The 24,043-nt window shown below is 31.5% G+C and overlaps 1 protein-coding gene across 6 annotated transcripts in view; it reads left to right on the top strand.

Annotated features, from left to right (window-relative positions):
* The window catches only part of LOC148621256 (furin-like protease kpc-1), a 75,316-nt gene that overhangs the window by 25,311 nt on the left and 25,962 nt on the right, over nucleotides 1-24,043 (top strand). For 4 of the 6 annotated variants that reach the window (XM_088575400.1, XM_088575405.1, XM_088575402.1 and 1 more), the window contains exons 5-18: nucleotides 4,411-4,487; nucleotides 5,242-5,330; nucleotides 6,381-6,553; nucleotides 7,665-7,877; nucleotides 8,285-8,385; nucleotides 8,818-8,921; nucleotides 9,172-9,289; nucleotides 10,604-10,935; nucleotides 11,300-11,421; nucleotides 12,526-12,534; nucleotides 13,796-13,884; nucleotides 14,581-14,768; nucleotides 17,288-17,431; nucleotides 18,483-18,579. In XM_088575400.1, the coding sequence (XP_088431526.1) occupies nucleotides 4,411-4,487; nucleotides 5,242-5,330; nucleotides 6,381-6,553; nucleotides 7,665-7,877; nucleotides 8,285-8,385; nucleotides 8,818-8,921; nucleotides 9,172-9,289; nucleotides 10,604-10,935; nucleotides 11,300-11,421; nucleotides 12,526-12,534; nucleotides 13,796-13,884; nucleotides 14,581-14,768; nucleotides 17,288-17,431; nucleotides 18,483-18,579 (1,856 nt within the window). The remainder of the gene's footprint in view (nucleotides 1-4,410; nucleotides 4,488-5,241; nucleotides 5,331-6,380; nucleotides 6,554-7,664; nucleotides 7,878-8,284; nucleotides 8,386-8,817; nucleotides 8,922-9,171; nucleotides 9,290-10,603; nucleotides 10,936-11,299; nucleotides 11,422-12,525; nucleotides 12,535-13,795; nucleotides 13,885-14,580; nucleotides 14,769-17,287; nucleotides 17,432-18,482; nucleotides 18,580-24,043) is intronic. The other 2 variants (XM_088575401.1, XM_088575403.1) reach the window with 1 other exon arrangement.

Genomic DNA, 24,043 nt, shown 5'->3' with positions numbered 1-24,043 from the left:
TGACAGTGAAAATTGATTTGTTAACATTTCCTACAAATGTGTAGTTAAGACTTGAACATATGCATGTGTTTCTATTGTCTCTGTGATAATTCATGAAATGGATAGCTTTAGGCTTTTGTAGTTTCGTGGAAGAAAACATTTGAGATGGTTTAGATGTACATGTTAAAAGCTCTTTAATACCTATTGTATATTGGTTTAGATGTCCACGTTAACAGCTCTTTAATACCTATTGCTTATTTGATTACTCCTAAGATATAGATATACCATTGTACAAGCTGTTACCTATAAATGCATAGAAAATTTCAGTGTTTGAGGAAGAATTTCTTAAAAAATATACATAAAATGAATGACACATGTTGTCTTTTATCTTTTGAAGATATTTCCAGTAACTGAATACTCTTTTCTAATCATGCAAGTTATTTTTGAAAACTTGAATAAAGTTTAAAAAAATACATTGTTTAGGAGTTTCTCTGCAACACATTTTGGTTTTTTAATTAATTATATTGAAAGTATTAGAGTATTATATATGAAGTGATTTAGAGTTTCGGAATTTTTTGCATTTCCTGCAAGTTCTGGATGAAAATTTACCTTCCATAATAGACTCCATTTTCAAAAATCTTAATTTTCACTTGTATAATTATCTCCCCTTGACTAAAGCTTCATAAGAGCTATAGTTGTCACTTTCAATCTGTCCTAATCTAATGTTGTCTACGTTTAACTTTATCAAAAAAAATCTTTTCCTCTGAAACTGCTGAGTGGATTATTACCAAATTTGGGTACCAGTATCCTTGGGGTATCCAATTTAAAGTTTGTGTTGATTATGCAGATCAAGTATGAAACATGGCCATTGTTGCTATTTTTATATCACAGGGATCAAATCACCAATTTTTAAATACATTTGTACATCTCAAAATGAACAAAAGGTACTGGAAAATATTTGGGACCTTCTTTTAAAGAGTTCTATGAATGTCTTGATTTGGTCGATGTTGTATGATGATTATTGGAGTTATTGCCCTTGAAAGGCGAAAAAATGATGATATTTGTGGTTTTAACTTATACGTGCTACTTGAAAACTATAATAGACAGAAAGAAACTTTCAATTGATAAAGTGATCTACAAATGTCTCTCTGGTTCAAATTGAATGACAAATCCTTATTAGTTTAATTTCCCCTGAAAGGCTTTAAATGACTATTAAAGTGGTTTTCAGCTTTTCATTTGAAAATCATAATATTTGAAAAGAATGATAAGAACAGTATGGAGAGCTATTTAAGGACTATATGTAAGTGGTAAAGATTACAAAATTGACAAATATGTGTAAGCTTGTCCACATCAGTAATTTTAATTAATTCATGGAAATTATTATTTAAAGATGTACTGAGTAATATCCTGTTTAAAATCCTTGTAGGAAGCCATCAGTGTCTTTCTAAGGAGGGGTAACTTATTGTTTCTAAGAAGAATGATACCGGTTCTTGAAAATAATACAGGGTTGGTTCATTGCATGGTACATCTGGATTGCTGTTGTGACTTCCATATTGTCATAAAATGAAAATATGTACTGTGTTTTATTGAATTAAGGCATTTGACTTAATATCCTCTACATGTTTCATTGACTAAACATGGGTTTATCATTACCTACCAGTATATGTCAATAATGGTTTCAGCTTCTAGTCTGAACTAATAATTTCAACATTTTCCCTTCTACATTAGTAAAGGATATGCCATTTACTGGACCTTAACATTAGGCTAATTACTTTTCATTCAACACACTTACTGTGTGGGGGCATTTTGGTAACAGCAAGTTACACTCAATGTTTCTAAATATTTCATTGGCTAACTAATAAATAGCAATTTTCTGGCATGAGTTATAATGGATATTTTGATGCCCACCTATGTGGCACTGTCCTTAGATTGTGTAAAATTGGTTATATTCTTCAATAACAGTAAATATAAAAAAAAAATCACTCTAATTTTAAACAAACCTGTACTAATGAAAACTGACAGCTTGGTTGCTGTTGTCTAAATACATTTTTTGCCATAAAAATATTGCAATTTTTTGTCCTTGTAAATGAGTAATTGCAATTAAAACTTGATTTTCAGCAGTACATATGAACTTTGTCCCCCATGTACTAGTGAGTGTGGGTGTAAAGCCAGTATTACCCTCCCACTTCCCTATTGAAATGTAATAGACAAGTTATGGACAATGACTTGTTATTATGTACATATTTATGATGACCCAACATCTTTATGTTGTTTTAATGGAAGAACTGACAGATGGAGATTTCACTAGTAAACAGGGAATCCTATTGTTTGTTATAAATAGGAAATGACTAGAGGTGAATAGGGGGCATCTGTCAGACAGTACTTTAGATGCTCTCATTTTATACATAATTCAAGTATTTACTGGTAGGTTTTGTTTTACCCCCACTAACAAAATTGTGGAGTATAAAGTGATTAGGCTATCATCCTTCCCTCGTTCCATTACACAGAGGGGTTCCATTTTCTTATCCTTTACTCTTACTACACCACTGAATGGAATTAAATGAAACTTTCACAGAACCTTCATTACATATTCCTATTGTGCATTAATCTTATTTTAGATTTTGATTCAAATCAGTTAGGGGGTTTCAAATTAGCAAAACATGGACATCTTTATTTATGAATATGAGGATACAAAGGTACCTCTCTCTTATCCTTAACTCCTCTTACACCTGTGACTGAATGGACTTTAATGAAAGTTGCATAGAATCCTAAATCACATATAAAATGTAAAATGTATTCCCTTTGTGTAACTCTTTAATTTTCAGGTTCCACATAAGCAAAACAGTTGTTTTTTAATCTCAAAACCTCTCTAAATGATGATTTTATGTATGATAGTGTGATGTACATGTATAATTAATATTTCAATTCAGTGAGAACTTGAGGTATTCTGATACATGTATCTCTCACTTATAAAAAGACTATCAGATCCTGAATATAAAAAATTTCCTCCAAAAGCTATTTATCTTGACACCGTTGACTTTTGAATGACCTTCAATACTGCAATTATAAGCAGCAGGAATATGAAAAAATACACATGTAAAATATTTAAATTTGCAGATCCTAAATCAGTACTTACATTGTATAAATAAGGCAAATTAAAAACATTACGGCCATATTTTACCTACAGATTTTATGATTGTTTGAGGGAGTTCTTTTATCTGTTATCTAAAGCTTATAATTTTATTATTTATGAGTCTTCCTAATGACGCATGTTATCACTTTTGTATTGAAGACTGAGGGAAAGTAAACAATGTCAATGTGTGTTCTCCTTTCAAGGTAGCTCTTAAATCTGACTAGGAAATGGTGTAGGCAGGATCATTATTACTGTGTGGTTTTTGTATTTTGAATAAAAACAATGGTTATGAGTAGTGATGTGCTAGGAGGAATCCAAGGTAGTACAGTAGCTGCCAGGGCAAATCCAGAAAAAAATTAAAAAGGGATATGGGTTGGGTTAAGTTTCAGATTATCCAAGGTAGAATAGTAGTACAGTTACCTGCAAGGGCAAATCCAGAAAATAATTAAAAGGGGGTATGGGTTGGGTTAAGTTTCAGGTTATCATTTGTTCATTTTTGCCCAAAATTTGAAAAAAAAAATTATGAAAATTTTCTATCAAAAGGTGGAGTTTCAACCCCAGACTCCCCTTTTGGATCTTGTCTTCACCAGCCATACTCCAAAAGTCATTCTCAGTGAGTGTTAAAAGGACAGCTGTGGGCACCTCCTTCCTTTTTATGTGCCCCTTCACTCATGGAAGCTCATGAATTAATTTTTACCATAACAGTCCTTTTTATCCAGTTTTGAACCGAAGTTGATGTACCTATTATATTTTTACTTGCATTGAAATGCTTACTTGGTCAATAACACAATTGATCATAATTTTACCCAAAATGTAAAATCTGCCCCAGTGATTTAGGGTAGAACATTTTTAATGACATATTTATTTTTTCTTTGAGACCACAACTTCCTGTTTGACGGATTTGATGTAATATGAAACTTGCAGGTGTAACTTTTGCAATCTCCTATTAAAGTTTGCACTTTACATAATTTAAAAAAAACCAAAAAAAACCAGGATCTTGTATCATCAGAATAGGATAAAATGTAAAATCTGCCCTATGATTAGGGGTAGAACATTTTAAATTACAGTTTATGTATTTTTTCTGTGAGACTACATCTTCCTGTTTATTACCCAGATTTGGTGTAATTTGAAATTTGTAGGTGTAACTTTTGCAATCTCTTGTTCAAGTTTGTACTTCACATTATAAAAAAAAACCCAATATCTTATATCATCAGAATAAAGATATTTGAATGTAATAAGGTTTATTTCTGAATCAAGAAGATTTTATCATTTTATTTTTTATTTATCTCACGAAACAGGATCCATATGCGAGTTATGACGTAAATGGTAAAGATAACGACCCAATGCCCAGATATGATCCTTCTAACGAGAACAGGTAAGTACCTAATTAATACAGGTAAATAATAGGTGTGAACAAAGTTGTAACAGGTGGTTTTATTGATGTTATTGGTGTAAAAGGTGTCATGCTGTAATTGATGTTGTATAGTGTTGTTAAGTATTCAATGATTGTTCAAAAATGCAAATTAATTGGTTGGAAAAATATTCATTTATTTCAAAGATTTGGTGTTTTATGTTTGAATTGTAGGATGGAAGTTTGAAGGGAGGAGCTTTTTTTACTGATGATAAAATATTTTGTATTGATTTCAGTACTAAATATGTTACATTTTGAACAGTATTGTATCATTTATTGGAGATAAAATTTTTATGGATTTATTGAATAAATGCTCTCGTGGCTGATTTAGCCTATATGGATGACAGTTATGAGAATAATATCAATTTATTTTTTATAAATATTTATGCATAGTCAGGTGTATGACAATACATCTCATTTTTTGATATCATAGAACAGATGGCAAAAGTATTTTAATTATTGATTCCTTAGGCCTACATGCTTTTTTCATTAACAGTTTCGACTGTATCTCAGACTATATCTTTTATCTTGATACAAGAGTCCTATGTCTTAAAACAACCAGAGTGTACACGAGACACTCCACTCAGGTCAAAGTTCATTAGGTTTTGCTATATGCAAAAAAAAAAAAAAAAACAAAAAAAAAACCCCATAACTCCCTCTTTTGTTACCTGTATGTTGACCATATTATTTACTGTCAGTTGTGTTTCCGTTTCTTTAGACATGGAACCAGGTGTGCAGGAGAGGTGTCTGCATCTGCCAACAACTCAGTATGTGTAGTGGGTGTGGCCTTTAACTCAGGGATAGGAGGTAAGGTTTAGTAGGTGTGGCTTTAATTCTTCTTTATGTAATAGATGGGGCTTGTAACTCAGGGATAGAGATATGTTTTAGTAGATTTGGCTTAAAAACTTCTATGTGTAGGAGGTGGGTCTGTAACTCAGGGATAGGAGGTGAGTCTCAGTAGCTTATAAACTTCTTTGTGTAGTAGATGGGGCCTGTAACTCAGGGATAGGAGGTAAGTTTTATTAGGTGTGGCTTATAAAACCATGAAAGGACTGTGTGTATTGCTGTTTCTGTAGAGCCTGCCTGATTTTAACATGAATTTGTACTTACCGGTAAGTCAGTAAATAGATTGGGTGTTGAAACTGTTTGGTGGGTTGCAAGAAAAAATTGTGTATGTAGTTGCTGTGGCTTTTAATTTAGAGATGAGGAGTCATGCTAATTACAAGTGTCTTGCTAACACCTTGAAAAAAAAAGTGAAGAAGAAAATACAGCAAACATAACAAGATCTGGTATGATGGGCTGGTACATGATAGATAAATAGATAAGTAGAGAAACATCAGAAAATATGATACTCTGCGGTATTAACACTGAAGATTTGCTTTTAAGATATCTTGATTATTCACTTGTAAAATAAAAATTTCCGTTACAAAGTAAATTATTTACATCTGCTGTTTATATATATTCAAGAGTAAAAATGAAATATTGATGGGTAATGTTGACACTTGAAGAGGAAAAAAAAGAAGAAAATGTATGATTTCAGCAACAAATTTGATGTACATGTAAGAAAAAATCGAACATAAAAGTGTAATTGTTAGTTGATACCAATTATCGTGGTTTTCCTGGTTCAACAATGGAATGAGCATTTTTGATTGAATTGTATTATGGAGATGTCTGTTCCATGAATTCATATGTATACAAACCAACATTTTTTTCCTTAACCACATAATTAGTATCGACAAATAAAAAGTACTTTTACAATGTAAATAAAATATATGGCTTAAATGTTCCGTTCTGGTGAAATATGGGATATGTTCAACCAATACACATGTTATAAATACTGTTTTATATTTTGTCTAGGTGTTCGTATGTTGGATGGTGAAGTATTTGATGCGGTTGAAGCTGCCTCATTAAGTTTTAACAGTTCCCACATTGATATTTATTCTGCCAGCTGGGGGCCAGATGATGATGGAAAAGTTGTGGATGGGCCAGGTCCACTGGCATGGAAAGCTTTTGAAAATGGAATTCATAATGTAAGTTAGAAACTGCATGAGAATTCAGCTAATTGATCCTTTGTCCACACAATTTTGATAAATTTTGATATGCCATTCATGAGTATAACTTTATCAGCAACTTCAACATTTTTCTGTTGTCCTGTTGGCTGATAAGTTCTGTCTTGTGCTAATGACATTTTATTACAGTACATCAAGAATTTTTTTTATAAAAATCTTATGTACATGAAATGCTACATTGCTTTTAAAAGTGTCATAAAAAATTGCAAATTGAGAATTCATCAAATTCTTCAACAACTAAAATTTTGACCAGTCAGTTCAGTTGGACTGAGACATCCCAGAAATTCTCAATTCAAGATTTTATTCTGAACTCAGATCTGAATAACATCAGTTTTGAACATCCTGACAGAACGTCTAATTTCATTCAATTTGGGGTGGTGTGATGCACCCTCTTAAAGACTTCAAAACTGCTGTTATTCTGTATTAAAGACAATAAGGCCATCATAAAGAATCCTAGGTTCTCATCCAGCATTATTCAAATTTTTTATTATCTTTTATCAATTTAAGTGAGAAATGCTGTCAACTTGAAAGAAATTGACCTAAATTGAGAAAAAAAAATGAAAATTAAAATTTTCCAAGAAGGTGCAAAAATTGGTTCTAGATGGGATGAGAATCTAGAATGTTTTTTTTATTTTGGCCTAAGGTTTGTGCCATAAAACTACATGTAGTCTCTTCAACTTTTGAAATTATGTTGACTGGTTTTTAGATGGTGTTAATCTTAGATGTTAAAAATATATAAAAAAAACTATTCATTAATTAAACCAGTAGACGGTAGTGGGAGTTATTACTAAAAGATTATGCAGAGAAGAAATAATTTATTTGATTTTTTTTTAACAGAAAGTGAAATATTGTAGATTTGTAGAAAAAAAGATTGTACAAGAAAACTACATTAAAAATGTAGAAAAAAATCATTTATAAGGAAAAGCAACCTAAAAAGAAACGCTTTTTAAATTGCAGTAAAAGCATGCAAAAAAAAAAAAGAAAGCTGAAACTTAATTTTCTGTTCTCAATGGGTGATTTATTAGATAGCTCTCAAAACTTTCAACAAAGATTATTTTCTTAACCTTTTCAGGGACGTGGTGGCAAAGGATCAATTTTTGTTTGGGCATCAGGAAATGGTGGGAGTGCTTCAGACAGCTGTAATTGTGATGGTTACACCAATAGTATTTACACTCTGTCAATCAGTAGTACGTCAGAGCATGGAACACGCCCCTGGTACCTTGAAGAGTGTGCTTCTACCTTGGCTACAACATACAGCAGTGGTGCTTACCATGAGAGACAAATTGTAAGATTTTTATACCTCACCACATGAAGTGACGAGGTATTCTTTATACCCTCCAAAAAGTTGCTTGTTGCTCTGTCCATATGTCTGTTCCCCAACAGTTTCCAGATGATTACCTGAGAATAGATCTATGAATATTTTGAAAATGTTGTAAACTTGTTTGATATCATTAACTACATGTTTAGTTTAATTTTCAGCAAAATTAAATGTGTAATTTCAAGTAAGGCCATATTAAACATCGCCCCCCACCATTACGGTGGGGGTGTATCACTTAATGTTCCAATAATGTCCTGTTTAAAAAAAAATAAAAAAAATAAAACAGTAAAATTAAAATAGCACTTCAGTGATTGTCAAAAAGCTTAATTTTATACAAAAACTCAACTTTCTTTTATATATTTTTCTTCCGGTAGATAACAACAGATTTACGTCATAGATGTACAAGTACCCATACAGGGACTTCAGCATCAGCACCTTTGGCAGGTGGACTGGTAGCTCTAATGCTGGAAGCTAAGTAAGTTATGTTGTAAGGGTAGTTTGTTTTGGTTTGAAAAAGATCATGTAGTTCTGGTATGTTGAAAAATTGATGAAACAACTGAATATTATTTACACTTACTTGGCTTGAACACTTAGTAATGTTAAATTTAATGTCCATTAATCTATACACTCTACCATTGTGTCTCCTGAAGTTAGTACATTTCAAAAGTTTTGTTGAATAATTATTAAAAGATGAATAAAGTGGTTAGGTATCTTCGTTACTTAACACAATTCTGTAAAGGCGACAAAAAATGATTTCTTTCTCATCAGTCAGGCCCCCCCTTAGGTCTTTTGAAGTTTGCATCATTACACATTTTTATTCCCTGTACCTACAACTCTTTACTCATAGATATTATATGTAAAAATTAACTTTAGTTGTAAATACAAACTGCTTTATTATTTTTTTCAGCCCAAACCTGACATGGAGAGATGTGCAGTATATTACACTATTGACATCAATAACAGAACCATTCCAAGATGGAGAATGGATTTCTAATGCTAAAAATAGAAAAGGTGAATAATAGAGGTCAAGCGTAGTTTTTCTAGGGATATGAGTGTTTAATGGATATCTCCATCACTTTATCTTATTTCATAATATTTGACCTATGCAAACCTAAAAAGAAGAAAATGACAAAAAAATGAGACTTTTTTTACCTCTTCAAGAACTGTATTCAACAAAGAAGCTGTTCACTTGATAAAAGAAGGAATGATAATTTGCATTATTTTTAAAGTCCAATTTTTTAACTAGCCATTTATGTTTCAGTGAGTTTGAAGTACGGGTATGGTTTAATGAATGCCACTGGTATGGTTGACTATGCTTTACGATGGACAAATGTACCTGAGAAACACATCTGTTCTATTAACTCACCCAAAGTTAATGTGTAAGTCATATTCACCTTATGTTATTGTATAAAGTGTTCTCACCTGAAGTTATTGTATAAAGTGTACTCAGCTGTAGTTATTGTATAAAGTGTTCTCACCTGAAGTTATTGTATAAAGTGTACTCAGCTGTAGTTATTGTATAAAGTGTACTCACCAGAAGTTTTTATGTAAAGTGTACTCACCTGAAGTTATTGTGTAAAGTGTACTCACTGAAAGTTAATCTGTAAGTCATATTCACCTTATGTTATTGTATAAAGTGTTGTCACCTGAAGTTATTGTATAAAGTGTACTCACCTGAAGTTATTGCACAAAGTGTACTCACCTGAAGTTAGTGTATAAAGTGTACTCACCTGAAGTTATTGCACAAAGTGTACTCACCTGAAGTTATTGTTTAGGTTCTACTTGCCTAAAGTTCATGTGTAAGTCTATTTTACCAACTCATAAGAAGTCTTTATTAAACATTTTTCTTAAAGTTTATGTGTAAGTTCTATTTAATCTAATGTAAGTTTATGTCTTAGTCTTGTGGTGTAATTCCTAACTAATTTTATGTAAGCCCAGATCTGTCAACTTACCTCAAGTTCACTTGTAACTCTTGTCTTCTGATATCTCACCTAAATTACTGTATAGTGGAAAGTTTTCGCAAGTTCTAATTTTCGCTATATTTGTGAGGTTGGATGAATCTCAAAAATAAAAGCTTGCCAAAATTAAGGCCAGGTATTCCTCAGTATTCTCTTGTAGACTGTATCTATGGTCACAAAAAAGAAAGACCCTGAATGTTGAATACTCTTTATATAGAGGAAATTACGAAATTTAGCAACCCTGAAAATTACATACCATTCGGTAATGTGTAAGTGTTATGAACTTACCTGAAGTTTCTTTGTGGGTCTTGTTTTATTAACTCGCCTACAGTTAACATGTAAGTCTTGTGTTCTATGAACTCACCTAAAGTATATGTGTAAAACCTGTTGTATCAACTCACCTACAAACTTATTCTAGCAACCCTAAAAAGTTTATGTGTACTGGTGAATCTTGTTATCTATATATTAACACCAGAAGTAAATGGATAAGTCATGTGTTCTACTGAATCAACTAGATTAATCTAGAATAAGATTATATTTGTCTTAAGTGTCAAAGATAGACTGCAGCTTTTATCTGTAATAGGAAGGGAAAAGTTTCTATAACTTCTAAGATGTTTCATGGCATACACCTTTTCGGTCATTTAAAAAAAAATAATCATTGGTCATGCCTTTAATTAAGAAGGAATTATCATTCTAATGTAATAGCTACATTATTATTTTTATTTTTTTTTTCAGCCAAATGACCAATGACCATTATGAGGACTCAGTTCAAACTGATGGATGTAAAGGGTCAAGTAATGAGGTCAACTATTTGGAGCATGTGCAGGTGAAAGTGACGCTTAACTATCATCGCCGTGGCAATGCTGTCATCCACATTACTTCTCCCAGTGGGACTAGATCAACAATTCTACCTCAAAGACCAAATGACATCATGAAAGGAGGATTCCGAGATTGGGCATTTTTGTCAGTTCACTTCTGGGAAGAGAACCCATCAGGAACTTGGAAACTTGAAATAGATGATCATCGTTCAAATAGTGCCTGGGCACAGAATAGTCCACTATTGAAGGGTATTTTATCCTTTGTCAATAAATATCATTTGGTTAATGAAATGACCATTTATTCATTCTTTTTATTTATGTTCTTCCATAACATGTTAATGTAGTAGAATTAATATCATTTATAAATTTTATCCAGGCTTGATACATCCTTTCATTCTGAGGAAAATCTAAAATACTATTGATTTGCATTGCTAAAGGTCTAGATAAGATGTTATTCTAATGTTTTACTTAAATATTTCCATAAATTTCAGAAGTATTTGACTTCAGGTACTGAAATTGGGAATAAATATTATCTTTGTTTTAGCGCTATATTTAAAGTTATCTTATTTCCTAGTAATAAACATATGTATCTGACATGTCTGTTTGTTTTTAGGTACATTGACATCTTGGTCATTGATTCTACATGGAACAAAAACAAATCCTATTAATTTGAAATCTGAGGCTAATAGATCCACTGTTCCTACAACACCTGCCGTATCTACAATACCAAGTCAGGTAAATCTAAATTTCTCCTTAGACTTAAGTCTGAGGTCAAAAGATCTTCCTTTCTTAATCAAGTAGTGTAAATAATTTCTATACTTACAACTTGCATATCTTCTTTTTTAATCAAATAGTGTCAAAACCTTTAGTTTTATGTGAATAGATCCACTATACCTTCAACTCCTAACATATCTTCTTTTCTGAATCCAGTAGTGCCAAGACCTGAAGTCTGAGGTCAATAGATCAACTGAATAACTCCTAACATATCTTCTTTTCTGACTCCAGTATTGCCAAGATCTGAAGTCTGAGGTCTATAGATCAACTGAATATACCTGCAACTTCTAACATATCTTTTTTCCTGAACAAGTAGTGCTTAATCCTGAAGTCTGAGGTCAATAGATCAACTATACTTACGACTACTATATCTACTTTTCTGAATCAAGTAGTGCCAAGACCTGAAGAATAAGGGCTTGGATTCACTGTACCTACACCATTTAAAATATTTTCTCTTCCTAATCAAGTATAGCCATCATCTGAATTATGGAAGTAGTTGATTCTCTGTACCTACAACTCTTTACTTATCTTTTTCCTAATCAGGTTGTCCTAAGTTCTGAAGTCTAAGGCCGATAGATTCTGTAAATTCAAAAATTGTTACGTTATTGGGATTTTGCAGTTTCAAAAAAAAAATGCCATTTTTATTTTGTAATTTTGATAAACAAATCACCAACAGTTCTGTTATATATTGTGTAGTGCAGGTAAAAATATCTGCAAATCATAATTTTCACAAGAATAAAAACATGGCAGTTATTTCTGAATTTACAGTACTAATCTGAGGTTGATGAATGATATGCTTTTTCCAAAAAATTTTCTTTTTGATAGATAGACTTGGGGTATAGGACATAACTCTTGAAATTAGTGATATGTTTGTATCATATTTAATTTCACCAAAGCATATCAAGCTTTCATTTGAAACGGAATGAAATCAGTCCAAGTTACTTTGATGCTTGCATGAGATTGATGTATAATACTGAATACAAACGTTTCATTGATTTGTATTTCTAGTTTGGGGTTAAGTTTTGATAGGTGTCGTTGTACAATTTAAGATTAATTCCCTTTCAGCCTCCACTAGTAAGTACTTGTAGCTATGCTTAATCTTAAGGGAACATCTCCCATTGTAGGGCTTTGATGAAAGGCATGCATTTGAAAATAAACTATATGATTTCCAAGTCAGCAGTGGAGTTTCTTAATTTAAAAAAAAAATAATAAAAACTAAATTTCAGCAGTTCGCATTTATAAATTGAGATAAAATGCTTTTGTTTGATTTGAAAAATGGTTGATTTCTTTATAATATCTAAGAATTATACAACCAAATGCTTTGAAACTTTAAAGTATTGCTTTGGGCCAAAAATACAGGTCTAGTGCAATAACTCTGTACATGTATATTACATATATTGATGGGGAGTTATTTCCCTTATCAACTTCCAAAATTCAGAATGCCTGGGTATTCTTTTTATCAACATAATTTAGTTCAATTTTGTAATTAAATGTAAAAAGAAAAATTGGCTTTTCAACTTGTTATTTATTCTATTCAACTGAGTGGATCATGCAGTGTGAACAGCCAATACTTCGTTCACCCTCAATAAATTGATAAAAAAAAACGAGCTATTCCTTGAAAGAACATTTTAGAGAAAAAATGGATGTATTAAGACACAGCTTAGTTTTGAACAATAAATTACTTCCTGATACATATATAACATTCCATTTCCTTGGATAGATATATTATTGAAAGTTTGCACTGTTAGTATGGTTATATTTTAGGTACAAATTCAGAAATTATTGTGAAATAGTCACGGAAAAAAAATTTAAGACTTTCATATTTGGCATATACAGTACCAAATAATTGAAGTGGTATTTTTCTAGACATACTTAACATTGAAATCAAAATCAAGGTCAAGGTGTGAATTATGTTCAATAATTTCTGAATTTATAGACTTGCATTTAATGACATGGTGACTGTTTATTTTTTATTTAGTATTTTAGTTTGAAATGCTTTCCTCAGCCCCTAGATTTATGTTTTAATTTTTTTTATGTATGCCCTGGATTACTTCAGGAAAGGACAGTTATCAGTATGTATAGAAAAATATCAAAAAAACCACATGAAGTGTCAATTTCTTCTACTTTAAAAACATATTAAGATTTTAGAAAGTATCTGTATGTGAAAATTCCAAACTGAACTTGAGAATATTTGAAAAAAATAAATATATGTCACAATTTAATTAAAAGTGAAAGACAGTATGTTTCTGAAAGTAAAATACTTTAGTGTGTAATTAGTACTAACCCTGTCTCGACTGATGATATTAATTTTGTGTTTATTTTTCTCTTTTATTAGAACTGTGATAAGCAGTGTCTTGGTTCCTGTATTGGCACTGGACCTGGAGACTGTCTAAAATGTAAAAATGTCAAATTAGCTAGCTCTGGGTAAGTCTATACAGAACCCTGAATAAAAGGTAGCAAAAGTGTCTTAAGTGAACACCCTCCTCACCATAAATGAGACATCAATATTTTCTGTTTATAACACTAAAAGCAGTCTGCAAAAGTTCCATAACTGACCCCCTCCCCCAGAAAAGATAGTTTGGGTATATAGGACAGCAGAAAATAGCAGAAGGTACTATAAAAAATAATGCTTTAACTGAACCCTGAAGATATAAATACACAACAAAAATATTTACACCAAACCTTGAAAACAAAAGACTGAATGAATTCCTAAAAGATAGACGGCAGAACTGATTAAATCTGTTTCATTTTGAAGATGCATTTTAAACATGTGTCAACCAAACTACTGCATAAATAGACCCTTTTGTGCTAACGGTGGGCTAGTCGATGAGCATGTGTAGAGCATGCTCTGTAAACACTTCCGTGAGGAAAATTCTTTTGTTCTACCCAAGCCCTACCTCGGGGAAGTGTATTTTGAGCATGCTCACCAACTTACCACTAAAGGGTTTATTGAATCAAAACTTCAGATAAAAATGGTTTGGTTAGACAGGTTTCACTGTGAAAGCTGTAAACCTTTTTGCATTCAAATTACATACACATGTAGAAAGTTTCCCTGCTGGAACTAGATAAATATATACCTTGTGTTGGCATGGACTATAATTATTGTTTATTATTTTTCAGTATATGTGTAAACACCTGCCCTTCAGGTACCAGACAAGATGATACCATGTGCTTAGAGTGTAGTGAAAATTGTATAGAATGTTCTACTGTTGCTGATGAGGAACTCTGTATTAATTGTAAAGATGGATTCCTTAGGATTGAGGGAGAGAGTCGATGTGTTACCTCATGTCCTGAGGGGTATTTCAGAGGTAAGTGTATGGTTAAGGCATGAAAGAAATTTTACCATAGAGAGTGGAGAAATAACTTTAAGAATAAGCTGAAGGAGCACAGTTTCTCTCATGATATCTGTAGAAAACTTGGAAATATACAATGGCCAGAAAACTCTCACAGAAATTAAATCACTGCATTTTAATCACCTGCTTAGAATGGGAGAAATATTGGTATACTGCAATACTGTTCATACAGAAAAAATATTGCATGAATCTACAAGTACATAATGACCACTTTACTATTTACTAGGAATTAATGCAATGCGTTTACGATAACAGTTCATCATTCATTGCGATTAAATACAATCAATTTACAAATGCATACAATATTGTTCAGAATAATTGCAATATTATACCAAAAATTCTTTTGACTTCTTTGACCACTTGCACGACAAACTTACGCTCTTTATCCTGAACAAATTATTTGTACATATTCACAAAGTGCTTGCTTGAATTAGTGTTTATTCATAAATCCATCAAAAAGTCTTTCATAAGATCTTTGCAATCTTCATAAATGAATCTTAAAACAATTGTATAAAATAGCAAACCAAAAAGTTCTTGCAAATGCTCTACCAGTTCTTGCAGTCTGTTAAAGATGCCTCACAAGTGGTTAAGATTGGTTTGTGAGCTCTTTACAAATTAAATTTTCAATAAAGGTTTATGGACATTTGTGTAAAAATATTTAACATATCAAAAATATTTCATCACCTTTTGCTAATTATTACATATGTCTGTAAATGTCTACGAGTTGTTAAGAGTTGTTCAAGAATGCGACATGTTAAATATGATTGCTTGTGAATGACTAAGAATTGATGATTCACAAAAATTCAAAAGAAAGATATATGTGTGTGAAGTGGGTATTATGTTAAATATTTGAGTTAAGTTAACATCACATGTACAGTAAACACACCAGTTGTAATACAGTAAACTAGGAAGTTTTTGCGCTGTCTTTTTTCACGATTTCTGTGATCAATTAACTTTTGTACAGTTTTACTCTTGGATTGTTACAGTGTTTTTATGAGCAACTTGGTGGGTGTTTCTAGAAAAGCAGAGGATGCTTACCCTACCGCTGCACCTAGTCCATGCCCCTAGTTTTTAGTGGAGTTCGAGTTGCTCATTTGCTTTTGTAACTTTGCATGTATGATTTTAGTTATTTTATGTTCTTTGTTGTGTATGTCTGTTTTCCATGTCTGGTCTTTGTCCCTGGATTACATTCTTTTGATTTACCAATATAACCTTAGTTCCCTTGATTACCCATTGAATTCATGGTCCTTCCACAAACTATATTGTAATGTTTTTCAAAAAAGATATTCACTTCAGTCTTATTTTTGGTCTACAGCTCTTACCATGAAAATTTCACAGTTTACATTATAAATTTCTGTTGTGGTAAACAGTTGAGTTGTAATAACCAACTATTTCAGTACAAGTTATTGCAGTTGTGTTTAAGTTACATTTTGAAATGATAAAAACATAGCAATAATATGTAATTAAAAGTACGTGTACTTTTTTCTCTGGCGATGCACAAATTCTGAGAAGTTCAAACCACGAATAAAATGACAAAGAATACGTGAAAATTGAAATAATTGTAGCATTAAAAAAAAGACTGCTGCATTGTAGGAAAAGATATATATATATATATATCGGGATTACAAGATGTTATGTTGTGGTGTTTTCATTTTTTATGTCTTACTGTATAGTGTACATTTACTTTTCTTGACTTGACATTCATTTTTACACTCTGGCATTTAAGAAAATCAATCTGATCGTGTAGGGTAGAAGTGACACATATTGAACACAAGATTTAGGTTTTTTTCCTGACATTTAAAAGAAAAAAAACTTTTATATTTTGAGAACACATGTGTTTTATGATTTAAGAAGATGTATGTTACTTGTATAATGTCTGTATATTTTCCTCTGTCAGCAGTATTACAGTAAATTCAGTCTGCACTTGAATAAGCTGTACTCATTAATCACCAATCATTTACTGTATTCCAACTTATGTTACAAAATATACTATTTTTACTTTTGCTTTTCACAGAATTATATAAATTTATGTTCACATTTTTTTTTCAATTTTTACATTCATGCTATTGAGAACAAATAGCATTTGCATTTGCAGAGTTTTATTTTTAAACTTCATTAGTTCTCATAAAAAAAAAAAAATGCCAAAAAAAACACCTTCTAACAATGTTTGTTGACAGTTCCATTTAAGGATCAATTTTATTGATTTTCATTGCATTCAAACCCTTTTTTAAAACAAACTCCTGAAAACGAAAACAATCTTCAGTCCACATGAATACAGTTTGGTCAGATTTTACTGCTGTTTTTGATTACATTGTTTTCTTTATTTATAATTGCTCTGTACATGTATGCAAGAAGTAAAGTTACACCATATATTTTGATTACATTATTTTCTCTATTTAGATAACCCCTCTGTACCAGTATGTAAGAAGTGCAGTTTCATAATATATTTTGATTACATTATTTTCCGTATTTAGATAACCCCTCTGTACCAGTGTGTAAGAAGTGCAGTGGTAATTGTGCAGCATGCCTCGTACAGGATGATATGTGTACTAAGTGTCCTGTTGGAATGATACTTATCAATAGTACATGTAAAATGCCCAAGGTTGTTTGTCATGCAGGTAAGTAGCTTTCTTGTTAAGAATTATGTCTCTCCCCACTTTGGTTCAGAGACATATGTTTTTGTCCTGTCTGTCTGTCTGTCAGTCTGTCACTCTTTTGTAAGTGCTATTCCTTAGAAACTACTGCACCAAGATTCATGAAACTTCATGCAGGTTGTTAGGATATGGTATGTAGTGTGCAATTTACCTGGATTTATGATCCACTGAATTTTGGGGGAGTTGTAACCCTTTGAACTTTGGAATGGGAAAGATATACATTTTTTTAGGCAAACTTTAATTAGTTTTGAAATTGAGGTTTATATACTTATTTTAGCAGTTTAGTATAGTGTTTCTGGTGCCTATTGTTCCTGCTTTCTTTTTAGCTAGCTGCGAAACGTAGCTCTAACTATTTTTTTGTATCTAGATTGGAAAAAACATAAAAAAAAATATCAACAGCTACGATTTCGCAGCTACTTTTTAGCATGCCAAATCTGTCCAAGCTTCAACACCACAAGTTAAAAGTTCCTTTATTGTATATTTACTTGTTCATTCTGGAGTCAGAATCTTTTTTATGTAAAAATTTTGCAATTTAGTGATTAAAAGATCAATTTTCACTAGTTTTTGGTTAAACAAATTAAGAATGGTCAGTAATTGGAAGGGAGGTAACTCAACTCATCTTATGACAATACATTTACCTGTGGTTACAAATTATCTTCAGCTATTAATTTCAATCAATGTTTGATAGAGACATAATTAGTAAGTGAATGTATACATGTATTTGTATACCCATTACATACAACTCCATTCTTGTACTGTTAGGGAATTTTGATGAAATTTCAATTGAGAATTGTGTATATGAAGATTATTATGAAGGATAATGGTTGTTATGGGATGGTTTGTATGGGAAATAATCCAACTTATGAGTACTGTGTGGTGTAAGATATATTTGTTAAGAATTTTCTGTGGAGAAATATGAGTAGGGGAATTTTTTATAACTTTTTAGATTGGTTTTTCAATGCAAATAGAACAAAAAAAAATCTTTTTTATCTTATTCCGTATCTCCATTCAGCAGGTGAATACCGTGATGATAATAACCACTGCCAGAAGTGTCCTGATGGTTGTTTATCATGTACTGCTCCTAACTTCTGTATTGACTGTCAGAGAAGATGGTGAGTTGTCTAATGGTGCTGGTTTCTGTTTAATAGGGGTATTCCATAAAACATAGACGAAAGGAAGAAAAATATATGCTCTTGGTTACAGGCCTTCAACTGGCCCTATATTTCCAATAACATCCTTAACTTTTTGGCAATTCCCTATAATCGCTATATCATTGTTTAAAATAGCCCTCTATTATCCCTGTTAATTGAAATTAATTGATTGAATTTTTTTTTCTCCTCAATTGAATAGTAACACCTGTTTTTCCACATGGATATATAATTTAATTTCAGAAGTAACACAGTTTCTGATTGGATAAAAAAAATTTGGTTATCATCTCATAGACCAAATTTTGTAATTACTGTGAAGTCATCAAACTTATTTTTTATGATTTACTTATTGAATTTTGGTACATTTTTTTTGTACTTAAATTAAATTATAAGGAATGACTGTTATAATTTTTTTGTGGGTCTATTTGAACTGACACCATTGCTCATGGTGCGCACAAGTTATTAAGTGTACACGATGTGATAGAGGTTATTTCTTCATAGAATGAAAAAAAATATAATTGTCATTCATTAAATGACCTGTTAATTAATTCTACAAATTGAAGACAATTATAGTTTTATTTTTTGTCTCTGAATCTGATTATTTTTTATCATTTCATGTAATACACAACACTCAAGTCTTTGTGGTGGACTGCAACAACATGATACCAAGACAGCTTTGGCAGTTTGCAGCTCTGTGGTTACTGAGGACTTCAAGATGTTCCAAAGCTGCCTTGGTTTCCCAGTTGGTGTAGTACAGTCATTTTACAAGACATGATTTAATTGTGTATGCTTGATATGATGTCATTTGTAAAAGTTTTCATTATAATGAGATGAACATGATGAATACATTTTGTAGGTATATATTTTTATAGAGTATAAATTAAGTGCAAAATTTAAAACAAAAATTACCCTATAGTATCCCTTTATTTCATCTGTTTTGCCCTATAATGGCCTATTTTTCAAGAAATTTTGTCCTATTAAAAGCCCTGTTTTTTAACCAAAACCCACTTGAAGGCCTGTTGCTATTAAGATTGTTTTAATGTAAGAATTGGTTGAATGGCATCTTTTTGCAAAAGTGCCTTTCTTGAGTATTTGGGTTTTTATATGATAGCCCATCATCTGAAAGAAGAAATTCTTGTACTTTAAAAGTAAGGTTAAATACCAGAATCAGCTCTTGTGGTTTTAGATTTTTTTTTCATTTGAGTAATAAACCTGTTTTAAGAAGAACTCATTTGCACATGAAGAGAGCCATTTTACTTACCGGTACACACTAAATTACTTTTTTGAGTGAATTGTCTGAGATTATTACCTATTTATTTCAACCAATGAAAATGGTTAAATATTGCATTTTTATTCTCTTAAAATTCTCTTTAAACTGTTTTAAATTGGTTTCAATCAGATTCTCCAAGCCATGAAACCTTTCAGTTACATTGCCTTTATAGTGGATAACTATGTTTCTTGTTTGAAATTTATGCTTCTAAAAGTTTTGAAGTAGTATTGATAATTTTTAAAGTTTTTTTTCCTAAGGTATCACATTTAGTTATCTGTTGCTGTATATTAATTTACTAAGTTCTATATAAAGATGTATTGGCATTATTCTATAATTACAATGTGGAAAGTCTTAGCACAGTGTATTTTATACAGTTAAGTAGCTGTCTTTGTAAGAATCATGCAAAATCTGAAAAATGTGATACACTTCACAAAAGGCTACATATTTTTGCTTTTGTAATTAAGTGGTTTTATGGATGTATGTTATGAAATGTGTAATTATTCATTCCGATCTGTCTGCTCTTAGGAGATAATCAACACTGAAAATCCAGTAGATTCTATTGTATTTGAGTGCCATTTATAGGGTTATTTCCCTTAATTTTGAAATCTACAGTGCATTTATATAATTTTTATCGCCTATGAGCACAGGTTATATGAAAAACCAAATATTAATTTCTGTTTACTAAAGCATTTCAAACAAAATATGACAAATAAAAATATGTAAGCTTTCCAACCATGTATCACATTTTGCATGATTCTTAGCTGGAGTGCTACTTAAGTTTGACAATAAATGTACACTGACTTGACATAAAACTGATACATGGATGAGAATTAGAACCCCAGTAATTTACAAGGCTGTGGTGAGCATTTCCACCATCTATATCACAGTTTTTGTTAAGTCAAGTAACTGTTATTTTCTCTAAACTGTATTGTTTATTATTTGAAGTGGAGACATGCTGGAAATTTTAAAATAAGAAAATGTTGGTGACATCACAACGGAAAGTTATATTTAATCAATCACAGAATATGTGGACAAAAATATGTATTAAAATAAAAATGATATACAGATTAGTCTCAGAATGAGGGTAAAACACAAGGCTCGACCGGGCATATTTCTGATTCATGACAAATTTATACATCATTTTTATTTCTAGTCAAATACTTTTATTGTCTTTATACTGCAATTATAATCATATTTTAAATCAACTTTAATTTTAATATGAGGTGTTTATTAAATTTTTCCCCCACTGTGTCCCCTGATAGTGATGCTACAGTGAGCAAGTAGTTCTTGCAAGGGTAGAAAAGTAGGCGGAGCCAAAGTGTTATATACTGCCAGTAATCGTATATCATCAATAGATAAATGTTAGTGCATTTTGGCTGCTCATAGAGAAGGATTGCAGTATAAAATTTGTAAATATGTTTATTTGGTCTGTGCATTTTGACAGCTCAAATAAAACATTTGCAGTAAAAATGTGTTTTTTACTACTGATCACCTCAATGTCCAATTACTGATATATGCATATTACAATTGTCTTCTACCATATAGTCGGTAATTTTTCCTGGGTGCTCATTTTGGCAGTGGTCTGTCTAAAAATGTAAAAATGAATTCTAGAAATATTTCCTTTAGGCTCAAGTTCTTCGTGGACTACGAAGCATCTGCCAAATTAAGAAACACCATATTTTTCATATACCTTTTTGCCATAAAATTACCAAATTTTATACCTGCCAAAATAACTCTCTATATGGTATGAAAACAGTATACTGTTCGTTCACTTTATGTAAAGCGCGCACAGAGGGACGTGAAATATATGCCTTGTGAAAGCATGATGTCTTTGTGTACACAGTGTACGTTGAAGAACAAAACATGACAGAGAATTGAAACAAGGTAAGATAATCAGTATAATCAATTAATCAATCAATCAGTCTCATAAGAGAAGTACCAACTTGAAATAAATCTTATGCAGTTCATTGCAATCATAATTAATGTGCTTCATTTGCAATTTCGATGTGATCAAAACAGTTATAATACTGTTACATGTGCTCTCAAAATAAAATTTTAGCCCCTCTGCGAGCAATATATGATTTGTCAAAAAGCTATTTTGATGGTATTGAAAATAATTTTATCGCTACCAAAAAGAGATTTTGTGGTTGTATAAGCAAGACAATTTGAGTGCTAATGTAGTAAATTTGAAATCAGTGAAACAGATTTATAGCTAAAAAGCTGCATACAGCAGTGCATTTGATAAAAACTAATTTTCAATCGTTAATTACCCTTCATACCCATATAGTCTTCTAAATGTTATTTAGTGTACCTGTTGAAGTCTTCTTTAATTAAATTTTGATTGTTTTAATTGGTTTGTTCAGTGTTGTTATGTTTTGTATATAAGTTTACGTGCTTACTAACTTGAATGATTTGATCCATAACATTTGTAATACTTAGCAGATGAAAAAGTCCATATAACTTTAACTATTGAGCATTGAATCACTAACAGTCTAATTAAAACACACACAGGGCCTATTGTTACACATTCAGATTTTAACCAAGAATTTATCATTTTTATATCCTCAGCATGCAAAATTTGGGGATTTATAGTCTTCACTCTGTCTGCCTGTACATTCTGATCACAAATCTTATAAATAGAGTTCTTAAAGAAAAAAGGTGAAGGGAATCTGATGTCTTCAAGGGGAGATTATTCATTTTCATGAACCTAATATTTTATGAAATTTTATGAATAGGTTTATTATCATATTTAAATGTACACAAAGGAATGTAATTTTTTTCAGACATCTGCAAATAGACATAATAACATTTAAGTAACCTTGAAGCAAGGGACATTTTTATCTGTGAGCTTGCTAGCTGTTTTCCTGGTTCCATAGCTCTGTCTGGCTGATTTTATTTCTTAAGACTATGGCTGTGATACAAAAAAAATGTTTGCCAATTTCCAATGACATTATTACCCTACATTAAAATGACTATGATGCATGTTTCTGATTAAAAGAATAATGTCAAGTTTTTCACAAATCAACCCTGAAATTGTCATTGTTTGGTATAATACCTCTGTCTTTAATAGTTCAATAAGATAATATCAAAATCTATATGCTAAGTTGAATAAAAAAAAAATGTTTGCTATTAAGTACCATTCTATGTAAGAACCATGCAATTGGTGGCACATCATAATTCTCAACTTTGTCTATTTTACATTAGATATATTCAATACATCTAGAAAACAACTGAAAAGCTGTTTAAATTTATCCTGAAGCATTTGTGACTTTGATATTTTTTGACTAGCTATATAGGGAAAAAATGTGGGAAATTTTCCCGCCATTTTTCCATAGTGCATTTCAACTAAATTTCAACTAAATTTGACCTATCAGTATCTACGAACAGTCCCGTTCTAAGTAAAAACTATCATAGGGAAATAGAGGTATACTGGATATGCAGACTAGGTACTGCAATACCTTACGGATGCAACGACAACATCAAAAGTATAGGAAACTTTCAAGCCAATATAACAATAGCATAAATGTGATGAATTTATTTGACAAAAATATAAGACGGGAAAGGAGTCATGGTCATCATCACTATACGTCACCTAAGTTGCATGATGTCACCATATATGGCCTCCTTCCTTTCGTATAAAAACCTCTCGGACTTCATCACAGTAAAACCAAACTTTGTTCTATACCTCTCATTTTACTACACTCTTGTGTCAAGTCTTGACACTCCTGTTTCTGACCCCACCTCATCATTATACAGACTTGTTGTTTTGGATATTGGTTTCCACAGATTCTTTAAACCAGTTTGTGTGAAAAGTCAAGATGAAGAAAAAACAATCATTTCTTCCACTACCGTTTGTCAACAAAGATATAGATGCAATTAATTTGGCTAATATCCTCCATCACAAAAACGTTCCCAACAAAATTCCTCCATATTTAAAAGACAAATTCATACCAATTATTTCATATTCCTATACTTCACCCATTGCATCCAAAATTTTCAATTATAAAAGGCTATTGCAGAATGTCGAAATTGAGGACTTCAAGGCTAAACCACCTGACTGTTCTTGCAAAACCTCTCCATTCAAATATGGTCCTTCTGGTCACGTCGTTATGGAAGATTTAATCATTATCGAAAACTAATCTTTGCGTAATATCCTTT

Source organism: Perna viridis, chromosome 3 (assembly GCF_037379345.1).
Source record: "Perna viridis isolate PV_CMFRI_1.1 ecotype Kerala chromosome 3, ASM3737934v1, whole genome shotgun sequence".
Taxonomy (NCBI): domain Eukaryota; kingdom Metazoa; phylum Mollusca; class Bivalvia; order Mytilida; family Mytilidae; genus Perna; species Perna viridis.
Note: the sequence above shows the minus strand (reverse complement) of the source record. Positions and strands in the feature narration are given on the sequence as shown.